This window comes from Euleptes europaea, chromosome 7 (genome assembly GCF_029931775.1).
Source record: "Euleptes europaea isolate rEulEur1 chromosome 7, rEulEur1.hap1, whole genome shotgun sequence".
Lineage (NCBI taxonomy): Eukaryota > Metazoa > Chordata > Lepidosauria > Squamata > Sphaerodactylidae > Euleptes > Euleptes europaea.
The window spans coordinates 16,329,212-16,344,407 of NC_079318.1; the positions used below are offsets into that span (position 1 = coordinate 16,329,212).

The 15,196-nt window shown below is 43.2% G+C and overlaps 1 protein-coding gene across 1 annotated transcript in view; it reads right to left on the reverse strand.

The window, feature by feature from the left end:
• The window catches only part of SOD2 (superoxide dismutase 2), a 212,381-nt gene extending 201,090 nt beyond the window's left edge, over positions 1-11,291 (reverse strand). Inside the window, exons 1-3 of the mRNA XM_056852685.1 lie at positions 11,259-11,291; positions 7,727-7,929; positions 2,593-2,709 (exon numbers count right to left, since the gene is read on the reverse strand). Coding sequence (XP_056708663.1) covers positions 2,593-2,709; positions 7,727-7,929; positions 11,259-11,287 — 349 coding nt within the window. The 5' untranslated portion in view covers positions 11,288-11,291. The remainder of the gene's footprint in view (positions 1-2,592; positions 2,710-7,726; positions 7,930-11,258) is intronic.
• Between the last annotated feature and the right edge of the window lie 3,905 nt (positions 11,292-15,196).

A 15,196-nucleotide genomic window follows, 5' to 3' on the forward strand; every position in this document is an offset into this window, starting at 1 on the left:
AATTAAAACTCATACTCAAGCAGCACAATAATTTTCCATTTAGCATTCTAAAGAATCCCCATGCAAATGGTAAACCTGGTGAACTCTTAACCGTAATCAACATAATGTAACAGGCTATAGAATCGGTGGTTTCCGCCACCCTTTACTTAGCCATTCATAGGCATCACATCAGTACTACTATTATGGTTTATAATGTCAAAGTTTAGAACTTTGTTTAATCAGTAGTACGGAAGAGTGAAAGACGAAAAGGCCTATATGAGTTATATGCAATTTATAACAGCCTATTACTAAGCAGAACTGTTAGTAAAAATTAATATTTTTGATTATTTACTGGCTTATTCATAATTGTTCACTGATTTCCGTGGAAGAAGTTTAGATCTGTATGTGTATGTAATGTTTGTATGTAATGTAATGTTTAATAAAATATTATAAAAAAACATCAGTACTACTATTAACCATTGTTAATGTTTAACCAAGATTAAATAACTAACTTCTAACTTTTTAAAAGAATGAACCCTGGTTGATTCTGACCTTCAAAGACTAAATAGTCTGGGACCATCGTACCTACGGGACCGTCTCTCCTGGTACACCCCCCAAAGAGCATTTCACTCAGCTGGAGAACATCTATTGGTGATCCCTAGCCCAGGAAACATTTGGCTGTCCTCAACCAGGGGCCAGGGCTTTCTCGGCATGTGGAATGCCCGGCATGTGGAATGCCAAGCCCAATGAAGTTCCAGCCCTGCGGGGCTTAAAGCAATTCCTCAGGTCCTGTAAAACTGAGCTGTTCCGCCAGGCATATGGTTGAGGACAGTGACGGTATTTCCATCGGTATGCCATCTAGCCGGCCTCTCCTTCCCCACTCTCTCCACTATATGCCCGCAAATGGTTCAAGTTGTTATGGTTGCTATAGTAGTGATGTTTAGTGACATTTTAAGGCGCCTGGTTTTTATTGTAATTTTTTTAATGTAACATGAATTATTTTTACATTGTTTTAGTGTTGTTAGCTCTGAAGGAGCCCCATGGCGCAGAGTGGTAAGGTGCAGTACGGCAGTCCAAGCTCTGCTCACAACCTGAGTTTGATCCCGACGGAAGTTGGTTTCAGGTAGCCGGCTCAAGGTCAACTCAGCCTTCCATCCTTCTGAGGTCGGTAAAATGAGTACCCAGCTTGCTGGGGGTAAAGGGAAGATGACTGGGGAAGGCAATGGCAAACCACCCCGTAAACAAAGTCTGCCTAGGAAACTTCGGGATGTGACATCACCCCATGGGTCAGGAATGACCCGGTGCTTGCACAGAGGACCTTTACCTTAGCTGCTCTGAGCATGGCTTTCGCCAGGAAAGAGCGGCCTATAAATCGAATAAATGAAATGAATGGTGCTGTTGTAATGCTGTGACCTATGCAATGGAGGCCCGAGGGGAAAAAGAGTTAAGCAGAAGGAATGTGTGACCTTGCACCCACTGATGATCTCAAAGCTGTGGTTAAGGGATCTCCACCAATATATCTGTACTAACTATGGATACAGCTCTTGCTTTTACAGAACTTTTCAGTTCACACTGCTCTGAACTATAGCTATGGCAACCAGCCAGCTTTGCCCAGAAACTCTAACCTGATTTCTTCCTTAATCCTCATTCCTAACGTTAAAATAGCATATAATGATGTAACATCACAACTAGATAGTTATCCCAATTCAGAGAATCACAGGAATAGCAGAAGACTGCACATTTATTGGTGCTTCCAAGACAAACAGTGTGAAGTTCATCAGCTTGGGCACAAGCAGTAACATGACTCCCCACCCCCACCCCAGTTACACTATTACAGTTTATTTCTTCTGTGTAACCAGCTTTTGCACTGTGTCAGTAATCCCCATACAGACATTTGTGCTTGCTGGGTCAGGGTAACTATTACATTTTTCTTCTTAAACAGCTTGGGTGGGGATTTTCTTCCTCATCGTATATATTTGCCAATATAGGGAGCTTAAGAGCCCTGTGGCGCAGAGTGGTAAGCTGCAGTACTGCAGTCAAAAGCTCTGCTCACGATCTGGGTTCAATCCCGACGGAAGTTGGTTTCAGGTAGCCGGCTCAAAGTTGACTCCACCTTCCATCCTTCCGAGGTCGGTAAAATGAGTACCCAGCTTGCTGGGGGTAAAGGGAAGATGACTTGGGAAGGCACTGGCAAACCACCCTGTAAACAAAGTCTGCCTAGAAAACGTCAGGAAGAGATGTCACCCCATGGGTCAGGAATGACCCGGTGTTTGCACAGGGGACCTTTACTTTTTTACCTATAGGAAGCTAGTGAGTTTTTTCCATTATTTTTAACTGCCACTTAACATTTACCAGAAAACATTTTAATCAGCATCCTGGTAATATATATTTACGGAAATGCCCCAATGAGAAGACATGGCAATGCAATGGACTGACAGAAACAGCATCCTAATTCCCTGTAAACAGTGAGTGGACCTGCCTAAATAACTACAGTGGAAGCACCCCGGGGCTGACTGGTTGACTAAAGCAAAAGTGAAACTTTAAGACACAAAAATTAAGCCCTTTTATACCAGTATGAGAAGTCGCAATAAAACACTACGGCTGACTACAAACCTTTAGGCTCCCCTCCACCATTTGGAGAAAGGTTTGTCCAGAAGATAGAGTGATTGATGTGACCTCCACCATTGAACTTCAGAGCTGGTTGAAGAGACACCTGAGCTGTAACATCACCTGGAAATGCAATAAGCTTTTTTAATTTTATCTGCCACGGAGCAGTCCACTTAGTTAACAGCACTACTGCCAAGTAAACTGACTGCTGTTTATAAAAGATCAAGCACCTGATGATGAAGTATAAATATATGAATTCCTCCAGACAGTCAGGAGGGCATCTCCCTGTGATCTTAATTCTCGGGCAGGAACATATGGGAGAAGACGGTCCTTCAGATACACCCATCCCAACCCATGCAGAACTTTAAAGGTCAAAACCGACACTTTGAACTGGGCACGGGGGTGGATCAGTAGCCAGTGTAATTGCTGTAATATCGGGTCACATGCTCCCGATACCTGACCCCAGGTAGCAGTCTAGCCGCAGAGTTCTGCAATAGCTGCAGCCTCCAAACACTCTTCAAGGGTAGCCCCAAGTAGACCGCAATGTAGCAGTCTAGCCTAGATGTAACTAAGTTATGGATCACTGTGGCTAGATCTGACTGGAGCAGGAACGGGCACAGCTGGAGCTGAAGCTGAGCAAAAGCACTCCGAACCACCACAGTCGCCAGTGGCCCTCAGTCCCAGTGCAGAAAGGTAGCTCAGTAGGATACTACAGTCAATAGTATCGAAGGGAGCTGAGAGATCCAGCAGAACTAGCAGGGTCACACTCCCCTGTCTAGCTCTTGGTAGAGATCAACCAAGCCGAACAAAGCTGCCTCTGTCTCAGATCCCAGCCTGAAGCCAGATTAAAATGGGTCCAGAAAAATCAGCAAATAAATAAGCAAAGCTGGACCTGGAGATCACAGCGAAAGGTGGAAAAGAATTAACTGAAGCAGACAGGGCGCTGGATCTGTTGCGCTGTTAGCAGCCAATACAAAAGAACTCACTGGGCTATGATTGGGCTCTTTGGAATTGGGGCAGCTGGTCTAACTATTCCAGCCCTGTGAGTTCCTTTTATTATCTTCTGAAGTGAATATAACAGGAATGGTTCAAACTTGCTTTTCTTTTGGATTCAGAGATTAGACTTTTAAATATTGAAAACTGTCTCATCAGATTGTCAAAAGCCCACATGCATCTGACTGTAACTGAATTTTCCCTGATGAAAGGCGGAACATACTATAGCTCAAAACACGCCAAGCTCCTTAGTATCGCTTTCTAAAACAAGTCTACTTGCATGGTTATGGACTGTTGATATTCTGCTTCGTGTAACCTGAGAGTAACCCTCAAGTTAGACAACATATCTACTGGCAGCATTTGGAATGCAGGCAAGGGAAACTCCCCAGAAGCAAAAGCTGAGGATAGCTGTTCATTTATCTGGCAGCTGCCAGGCAAAAGAGCATTGCTATGTCTGTTTAATCATTAAGCTCTCAGAGTAGCAATAACAGTTTCCCTCCTTTACTCTTTTTTCTTTGCATAGCTTGCCTGTAACAGTTGGAGAATACAGTATACAGCCAGTATGAAACTGTATGCTGGCACTACAGTAAACAAGACAAAAAGGCAAACTGCCTTCTAAATGGATATTCTAGACAGCTAAATTCAACCATAGTTCATATGCAGTTGACTTGAAGATTTGTCAAGCTCCAAATAAGCTCTTCTGAAATACACAGGGAGCTGCAGACAAAATAAATTCGAATTGGAATCCATTTCTGACTACCAACCCAAGACTAGATATCCTGTATTCGGAATGCTTCCCAAGGAAAAGATCCTATAATCTCCACAGCAGCTTATTCCATTAGCATTCTGATAGAAAGCTATGCTTGAAATTTTTCTTAAGTTTTTCTCTCAGCAGCTGCCTTTATAGGACAGTCCATCTCCACTTTTGAATAAAAAAAATAGTTCGAAGATTTAGCAATAAGACTTTTTTTTGGTAAACCATCACTACTGGTGAGATGCTGGTATTTTCCTCTAACTTGCTAACCCCCGCACCCCCAACTACTTTTGAATTCAGGGAAGTCTCAGAAGAAAGCTGGAGGTTTTCTAGGGAAAGCTACTGAAGACAAATGTCTTAGAAAAAACACAGATGCAAAAAGATCACAACTCTGGATTGCAACTATAGATATAAACTTCTTCATAATGTGTATTTGGGTGCTGAAATTGTAGACCTTGAAGTTGATTCAGGGCCCCACTACAGTTAATTCTGGCCTCAATATTGTAATATCAAGTTATCTGTGGACTTTCCTTAAGAATACCATATGATGGAAAGTACATCTAGTATCTGGAATAAATGTCTCTCTCCTGATTCATGGACAGCCCAAGGACACTACCTTGTGTCTTTGATTACCAAAATAAATCAGGCAAATCCTTGAAGTTCAAGCATGAAGTCTCCTTATTTCAGTTTTATTCTGACTCTCAGAAAAAGGCTTTTGAGGCAGCTATCGGCATTACTAATGTTGGAAGTGAAGGACTCTGCGCTCTCTCCAGGGCCGGTGCCAGTCATTTTTGTGTCCTAGGCAAAGCTAACTTCTTGTACCCCCCATTGCTAACCAATTTTTAAAAACAGATGTCTTATAGAAAAAAATTAAAGCACAAAACTTTTTATAAGACATTATAATTAATTATATTCCATTGCACTGTTGTGGTACTTATCTTGAAATAAAAATATATAAATTGTCAGTTGCATTTTTTCCCAACAAACTAATCTGTTTAAAACTGTGCCCCTCAGTTCTGCGCCCCTCTGAGGTCTGCGCCCTAGGCGACTGCCTAGTTCGCCATAATGGTAGCACTGGTCCTGGCTCTCTCTTAACCTCAGACTTCAGAGGGGGACTGAAGAGAGTCTTAGGTCAGGACACTGAACATCCTTTCTACTGCTCTGTAGCTATCCCTTTGATGTGTAGATTGCTACTCCCAGGGAAATTTCCTTCTGGCTGACTTCTCTCTACGCTTCTCTCTCCTCTCCATATTGGCACCATGAGGGCAGGACATGCATCCCGCATCTCTATCCATCCTAGTTAGTTAGACTAGATTAGAATCCTACCTCTACTCTGTCCTGTCTAGAATGGAATTTCTTACAATAAAGGACTCATATTAGTTTGCGAAGTTAAAAGAGGCTCCGTGTGTAAACTTGGTTTCTAGCAGCACACAGAAACCAGACGGTCCTCTGCTGAGCGTAGGTGCCTTGAGACCCCTACTACCCTATATAATAATCCCAACATATAAAACACTGTCACTGTCACTGGAAAAGACAGTCATGCTAGGAAAAGCTGAGGGCAGCAGGAAAAGAGGAAGACCCAACAAGAGTTGGATTGACTAAATAAAGGAAGCCACAGCCTTCAATTTGCAAGATCTGAGCAAGGCTGTCAAAGACAGGACATTCTGGAGGACTTTCATTCATAGGGTCACCATGAGTCGGAAGCGACTTGACGGCACTTAACACACACACACATAAAACATTAAAAAATTTAAACAGTAAATGAAAAAATAACTAATGTAAAACACAACAACCCAGAAGGATAAAAGTAGCCCAAATTAACTCATGAGAACAGCAAAAGAAAAAAAATCAAAGGCCTGGGTTAATGAGAACATTTTAAGTTTCCTGCAGAGGCTACATGTATGGGAGGGGGCATTCCATAATTAAGGAGCCAATACAGAAAAGGCCCTTTTTCAGGTAACCATCCATGTGACCTCCAAAGGTGGTAGATAGAGCAGGACCTTTGTGGATGATCTTAATTTGATGCCCATGTTTGCATGTGATCATTTCAGTCCCCGACTCTTGAGGGATTTCAAAGGTAACCTCTAGTACTTGGAACTGTACCCAGATAGCAAACAGGCAGTTCTTTTAAGACTGAAAAAATATGGTTCCACTAGCTAACACTCACTGACAACCTTGCTGCGGCATTTTCTACCAAATGAAGCTTCTGAAAAGTCTTCAAAAGGCAGCTCCACACAGAACATATTACAGTAGTCCAATCAAGATGTGATCAGAGCATGACTAACTTGGCCAGATCCTACCTGTCCAAAAACAGCTGCAGCTGGCACAAGGTATGGCAAAGGCACTGTGTGCACCAGAGACCTGAGCCTCCATCACTACATACAGATCTTAGAGCCTCAAGCTGTGATCTTTTCCTACACCTTGTAGATTTCCAAAATTAAATCTCAACTCAACTTCCATGTTTCCCAGCCATATGACTCCTTATAGGGCTCTGTATTTTTTATTTATTTTTTGCTGTCAAATCACATCTGACATATGGTGACCCCGGTGGGATTTTCAAGGCAAGAAACGTTCAGAGGTGGTTTGCCAGTGCCTGCCTCCATGTCACGACCCTGGTATTCCTTGGAGGTCTCCCATCCAAATACTTGCCAGGGTAGACCCTGATTAGCTTCTGAGATCTGACAAGATCAGGCTAGCCTAGGCTATGCATACTTAGTTGAATTAACAGAAATGCAGCACTCTTTAAAAGTGAGTAAAGCTGGAGTTCAAATTTTGTACTGCATATTCCTCAGACTTTCCATTTAATTTATGATCTCAGTGCATAATTGTGGAAAGATTAACTTAAAACATATTATATTTGGTCAGGAGTCACCATTTTTTTAAAATTGCTTTAAGGTATCAGCATTGCTTTGCCACATTGAATGTTATGTAATCACAAAGGTTAACCCAATTCAGATTTATAAACTCTACAAGGTGGGAGATGCTGGTTCTGAGCCTCATTTGCTCATTAGGAGTGATTGTTGCTGTAATTACACCAGCGGAGTGGCAAATTACAACTGTGATATAACAATGATTCCAATATACTAATAAAGGTGACGATCAAAACCTGCTTGTTGATGAGAAAAAATGCAAAGTCTTCTCCCCACCCTTCCAGTACAGACATCTTTACAAGTTCTTAGGTCTCCTTCATTACCATTTAATTACACCCTGAAATTATGCTCAGGAGCTAAAGGTGCAAGCCCTGGCTCCACTGTATGGTTGCTGGGAACTTTACAACATGGCGATCACTACCCCAAATGACTTCCAGACTTACCACCAGAGACAGGTAGACACACGATGACAGACATGAAGCAGCACCTCTGATGAAAAACAACAAGGCAACACACACCATACCTTTGGCCAAGGCCTCTTTGTATTTTTCTTCTGCAACATTCAAATTATTCACATAAGTAGCATGATGTTTGCTGTGGTGAAGCTGCATGATTTCAGCACTAATGTGAGGCATCAGGGCCCCATAATCATAAGGCAAGTCAGGAAGAGTGTGCTTTTGCCTGGAAGCCAGGCACCCAAGAGGTGCCACCAGTTTAGCGCCATTTCTAAAACAGAATAAAACAAACAAACAGAATAGTTGATCATTAAATGGCAACGCTTTTATTTCATCTACTTTGTGGGGCTGCCATATTACTTAAGATATCACTATTCTTTTAGTGAAAAGTGTAATCAAAACATAACACACATTTCAAACATACTAACATTTTTTATAAATGTGTTATTTTTGGGGTGGGGCCATGGCTCTACACACAAGGTCCCAGGTTCAATCCCTGGCATCTCCAGTTAAAAAGAATCAGACAGTAGGCAATGAGACAAAGTTTTGCCTGAGACCCTAGACAGGCTGCTGCCAATCAGAGAAGATAACACTGACCTTGACAGACAAATGGTCTGACTCAGCATAAGGCAGCTTCATGCACTGCATTATGTAAAAGCAACAATAACAACACAGTGACACCATCTACATGGCAATTAAGTTGACTGAACACTTAATTTCCCAAGTTCTTCATTCTTTACTGTTATTCTCAAAATAATTTCAGGTTGGGCATCTGAACTGCCAAAGTAAGGGCCACATACCGTATTTTTCCATGTATAAGATGATCTTTTTTTCTAAAAATATTTAGAAAAAAATTGGGGGTTGTCTTATACATGGAAGGTCCTGCTCTCGGGAAGAGCCCGTTTGCCCTGGCCGGCTGGCGACCAGCCTTCCCATGGTCCCCACTCTCTTCCCCACCCGTATTTTTTCATACGCCTCCATGTATAAGATGACCCCTCAGTTCTTAAATTTGGGTCAAAAAATAGGGGTTGTCTTATACATGGAAAAATACGGTATTTATAAAATATTTACTTGTTAGAAAAAAATTACTTGACATGTTAAATCACAAAATCAAAATTAGTTTTGTGAAATGATGAAATGGTACTGGAAGCAACCTTGACCGATGATGGCAGCTTATGTTTCTGCTTGGTGATACCTGCAAATGGCCAGGAGAACCTTTGCCACGCTGTCAGCTTTACAGCAGTTCTCACTACTGTCCAAATGAAGACAAAATGAAATGAAACAAGAAGCTGCTGCCTACACAATGGCATTCCTGGCTTCATTCAATTTTTTTTATATCATGGTCAAATAGGCAGTGACAACTGTAACCACATCACTGTTTATTCCCACTGAACTGAAGCTGCGAAACAGTTACACTCGCAAGTCTCCCATATCCAGATGGCATGCCTCCATATCTTGAATTTTCAAACTAAAGTTATTGGTAATCATTCATATTATTGCTATTAATAACACTAATAAGTAATCATACATAAAGAACAAAATTATCAAGTGGAAGAATCAAAGATGCCATTTTGCTCAAATGTAAGCAAGCATGAGATGAAACACTAATGATACAGACAGATCCCTGTAAGTTTTAAATCTGCTCAGGTGTACATAACAGTTCTAGAATTCCTAGTGGGTTATAAAAACTTTACTTATGAGTCACTGCTGGCAGTGAACTGTGGGAGGCAGTATGGTACAAGAAATAAGGAATTGCATAAACCAAAGAAAAAGCTGGGATTTAAAATAGTTATACTTCTAGTGAACATTTGCAAAACACAAAACCAACCAACCAGTTTTAAAGTACCAACTATCTGCATGCCACTACACTGTCCATAAGAAGGGCTGCCCCTATGTATGAATGCTACAGCAGACATCATGAGTCCTACAAATGTCCAACAGCTTGAACACTATTTTTTAGAACTGCTGCTGAATGTAATGATTTGCAGAGCCAGTGTGTCTCACAACTTCTGCAGGCACGTCTCTTCCTTATATCAGTTTGCTGAGAAAGTCAACATGTGAAAGACTTTCCTGCATGATATACGTTAACTTCTCTTTATCTTACATAGAATCCTACAGACACTTTGACATAGTTTTAAAACAAAACACAGGCAGTCAAGGATCATAAATAATTAGCTTCTGACACAGCTGGCCCCCACACAATGGACTCTTTAGATCATTTTAAAATTTAGTTGTTTGTATGTATTTTGGAGTAGCTCCAGTAAAATGGCTGCATCTGGCTTTTACCACACCCAGGTACATTTATGAAATTACCAGTTGCAGAAAATTAGAGCTTCTTAAGTGTTTACTAACTAAATCTTAAGTGTTTACTAACTAAATAACTTCCAAAGCAGTTATGTGTTCTCACTCACTTCTCCAATCTTCCTTCCAAACAGAAAGAAAAGTAATGTTCTTAACCAAAAGTAAAAAGAACAAGCCACTATGAAATAATACTAGCTTACGTGCTTATGTAACTGAAAGGAGAGTTCTTCTTAACCCCAGGCATGTGGGAACCATGGCTACTCATTGTGGAAAGGTATTTATTTATTTAAAACATTTCTACACCACCTTTCCACCCAAATGGGGTCTCCAAGGCAGCAAACATTAAAATATTCAAAACATTAAAATAGCTGATTGGTTCTTGTAGGTTATCCGGGCTGTGTAACCGTGGTCTTGGTGTTTTCTTTCCTGACGTTTCGCCAGCAGCTGTGGCAGGCATCTTCAGAGGAGTAACACTGAAGGACAGTGTCTCTCCGTGTCAAGTGTGTAGGAAGAGTAATATATAGTCAGAAGGGGGTTTGAGTTAAGACTGGAAAGAAAAACTCTTGGAATATGCAAGTATGGCCAAAATGACTTTCGAATTAAATTTTAAATCCAGTGAATCTACTGAGCAATTTGAGGAGAAGAGGGAGTCTTTTTATATTTATATGAATTGTAGCTAATTTGAACGAAGCATGTTGATTTAAACATCCATAATAAGCTACGTACTATATGTTCTTACTTTAATTAACTGCCAAGCAAAATTTGGAATTTCAGATATTAGAAATCAGCCTGACACAAGTAGAATAAACTAATGATACTCTGTAATTATGTTTTATTCAGAAACTGTCTTATAATACTGTATTGTTTTTATAAATATAACGTTTACCCTTTCCCTTTTTTCCCCTGTACCCTCTTAATTATATAAATAAAAACTATTATAAAAAAAAAAGAAGGGGGTTTGAGCTGAGTCATTGTCTTGCAAAGTATTAAAGGTAATGTGCTAACCATTGTCCTGTAAGTATCAAGATAATGTGCTAATGAGGGTGTGGTATGCTAATATGGAACCATTGTATCCTGAAGGGATCTGTTAATGTGTGAAGTCCAAAGCTAATCTGCATGGCTATTGGGGACTACACCGTAAGCCCCGCCCCCCGTGCAGGGTTGTGAGAATTCGGACGGGGGAAAGCGGCCCCCCCGTTTCGAATCTCCCGCCTCCCCCCCTCAGCCTCTCCTCGGCCAGCCCACACCGTCGCCCTCGGGCAGGAACGGTTAACGGTCCGGCCCTCGCCAAGCTCTCACCTGCCCCGGGACACCAGCCGGCAGAGCATAACGGCGGCGTCTAGAGGGGAAGGACGACGCAAGGGCGTCTGACGCGGCCCCGAACCCGCGCTCAGTCAGCGCCTCCCTGCGCAGGCGCTTTGCTCGCCTCTTAGCGAGCAAAGCGCCTGCGCAGTCCAACCTCTTCGCAGACGGTCTGTCCTTAGCGAGCAAAGCGCCTGCGCAGCCCAACCTCTTGGCCGGCGGCCTTGCCTTAGCGAGCAAAGCGCCTGCGCAGACCAACCTCTTGGCCGGCGGCCTTGCCTTAGCGAGCAAAGCGCCTGCGCAGCCCAACCTCTTGGCCGGCGGCCTTGCCTTAGCGAGCAAAGCGCCTGCGCAGCCCAACCTCTTCGCCGGCAGCCCAACCCCTTCGCCGGCGGCCTTGCCTTAGCGAGCAAAGCGCCTGCGCAGCCCAACCTCTTCGCCGGCAGCCCAACCCCTTCGCCGGCGGCCTTGCCTTAGCGAGCAAAGCGCCTGCGCAGCCCAATCTCTTCGCCGGCGGTCTTGCCTTAGCGAGCAAAGCGCCTGCGCAGCCCAACCTCTTGGCCGGCGGCCTTGCCTTAGCGAGCAAAGCGCCTGCGCAGCCCAACCTCTTCGCCGGGGGTCTTGCCTTAGCGAGTAAAGCGCATGCGCAGCCCAACCTCTTGGCCGGCGGCCTTGCCTTAGCGAGCAAAGCGCCTGCGCAGCCCAACCTCTCGGGCGACGCCATTAGGGCGGGAAGAGGCGGGGGTGCCTTTTAACCAGTCACAAAAGAGGGCCGGGAAGGAGGGAAGGCGGCATGGTACGGCCCGAACGCGTCAGATCTCGGAAGCTAAGCAGGGTTCGGCCCTGGTTAGTATTGGGATGGGGGACCGCCAAGGAATACCGGAAGTCGGGCGCGACCGGACGGCGCTTTGCACGTGCAAAGAGGGCTGCAGACCGAGGACGGCCAATATAACAAATCCGTGGGTTAGAGATCAAATCAAGCCCGGACTGACCTTGGAAGCGAAAATTAATGCATGCAATTAAAGTTAGAGCGGTTGCTCAGTGGAACAGGCTGCCTCGGGAGGTGGTGAGCTCTCCTTCCCTGGAGGTTTTGTAAGAAGAGGTTAGATGGCCATCTGTCAGCAGTGCTGATTCTGTGACCTTAGGCAGATGGTGAGAGGGAGGGCATCTTGGCCATCTTCTGGTCACTAGGGGTGTGGAGTGGGGGGGGAGGCAGCTGTGAATTTCCTGCATTGGGCAGGGGGTTGGACTTGATGGCCCTGGTGGACCCTTCCAACTCTTATGATTTTATAATGCATGTAAGCCTGAACTGACCCTAGAAGCTGCAATGACTAAACTGAGGCTGTTGTATTTTGATCCCATTATGAAAAGAGGGCAGCAGGAAAAGAGGAAGACCCAACAAGAGCTGGATTGACTCAGTAAAGGAAGCCACAGCCTTCAATTTGCAAGATCTGAACAAGGCTGTCAAAGATAGGACATTTTGGAGGACTTTCATTCATAGGGTCGCCATGAGTCGGAAGCGACTTGACAGCACTTAACACACACACACACACACATGAAAAGACCAGAGTCACTGGAAAAGACAGTCACGCTAGGAGAAGTGGAGGGCAGCAGGAAAAAAGACCCAACAAGAGATGGATGCACTCAATAAAGGAAGCCACAGCCCTCAATTGGCAAGACCTGAGCAAGGCAGTCAAAGACAGGACATTTTGGAGGACTTTGATTCGTAGGGTCGCCATGAGTCGGAAGACGGCAACTTGACGGCGCTTAACACACACAGAGGGCTGGGGGAGTCGAAAACGGGAGAGGGTTAGGGCTGCGGCCAGGCTTCTGCCATCCTTTGTGCCTCTGCTTTCCAGCAGCTGCCTCAGTCAAGGCAGGCTCCGTCATATGCTTAGTTACCTTTCTATGACTGAATAATGCATATCGGTTCCCCACAGTAATTATACACCTGTTTTGCTCCTTATTTGAAATATTTATGGATGACTGCCATGTGCACCCATAAGTCCAGCAAAAGCATAGAATTTGGAACTCGGAGCAGAATTCAGAATCCCAGGAGTCCAGAGTGTGAATGCCTGGTGACACATTACAGGAACAAGGGCACTAAATCAGGTTTCCACAGAAGGGTGTGTACTTGTGTGCAAGCTTTAGTGCCCTGCACAGCATCTTACCAGTCCTGCTAGAATTACTCAAAACAAGTTTATGCAAATTTTAATTCATACAAGCAGCCCAGAATTCAGCAGTGCGTCTGCTTTTAAAATGTGAATAACCTAGGCATTTTAAAATATATTCACCATTTCAAGAATTCAGCAATTCATTTTCATTCCAAACTGCAACGGCAAGCATTTCCAATTTTATCCATTCCCTCCCCCTTTTCAATTAGTTTAACAACAACCTGACCTTCCCACGGTCAATGCACAGTACTTCTGGGTTTAGTGCAGCTCAGCAGTCCTCTCAAATATTCCCCTAACTCTCCTGCCTTTCTCCAAAACATTGCAGCTATACAAATTACTTGCACATGTACAGCAAGCCACCTTAAATAGTTAGGTTTGTATTGATAAAAGGTTTTTTCTATATTTAAGTGTTAACTTTACGAAACACACGCACACAACAGTCTGGAACAGCACAGATATTGTGGTGAAATATGTAGAATGGTAGATTGGAATGCTTGTTAATGTATCAGGAGAAGCTGGAAGTTAGACCTGTTACGGAAGTCAGCAGAAAAGGGGCTCATAAAAGTAAGAGTAATACCCCCCTCCACCCAGAAGAAACAAAAGCACTTTGGTCCATAAATTGGGCTTAAATGCTAAGTACCCTTATGAAACCAGGTTCTAGTTCTCACACCATGACGGATGGTATCTGTTGTATTATTTTAGTCTGCAGACAGGTGGCTCATATAAAGCAAGAGTTTCTTAGGAAAGCAGCATTTCTATCATAAACAAATGAGCATGCCAGCCAGAAGGCTAGACTGGAATCCTTCTCCCTGGTAAGCAAATTTCCTGTGAAGCACTCATTCATGAGACACCACCTGCAGTCTGCAATGATAGCTCCCAGACACATTTACTCTGTGACAAGTAGGGCCGGGTCTAAGGAATTTGCCTACAGCTAAGGAGATTGTCACAAGTAAATTTAAATTGCAGGTTGAAACCCAAAGTCAACAGGGAGAAGAGCCCAACATTCAGAAAGGGAGCCTAAGCCCGACTTGACTCGAGGGTAGATGCTCATCCACACATTCATAAGCGTAAAACAATAGATGATATAGCCCAACTAAGGAAAGAACAGGAAGCTCACATTTCAGAATGAGAATTGGTAGAATGTACACTCTCAAGAGTTACCTTTTTAAAGTTCCTAACAAAAGCCATTCTAGAGTACTTATGGGTAGATCCACAGGAGTAATACCGCATATAACTCGGATGAGCCCAGAGCCAGACAACAGAATAAGTATGGCCAGGTTAGCATGGCACAAAAGGCTAGGTCAGAAGAGTGCATTACTTATATAAAGTTCAGGTAGTTATTAGCAGAAAGCAGGAATAAAAAAAATCATAGTTATCAATAGACCACACCTGGAGACACTTGTCAGTCCCTGGCTTGTTATCAAATCATAAGGAATAAGAACTTCTTTATTGTTTTCTCCATTTTTATTACTAAGAAATGCATATATTCATGAAGGCCATTAAGGTCCATTTTAAAAGATTTAGACTCAGATTTCATTTTCAACCAAGAACACTTAACGCTTGGAACAATTAAAAAAAATAAACATCTTACCCCAACCATTGTAACTTTTCATCATGGTTTACCAAAACTCTGGTTTTAATGGATCTGCAATAATCTTCAAATCCACCAAGTTTACCATTTTTGGCAAAACCAGGAAAGTGTGCAATAAGCCATCTGGATGCTTCCATGACACAGCTATGAACAGTCAGGAGAACTCAAAT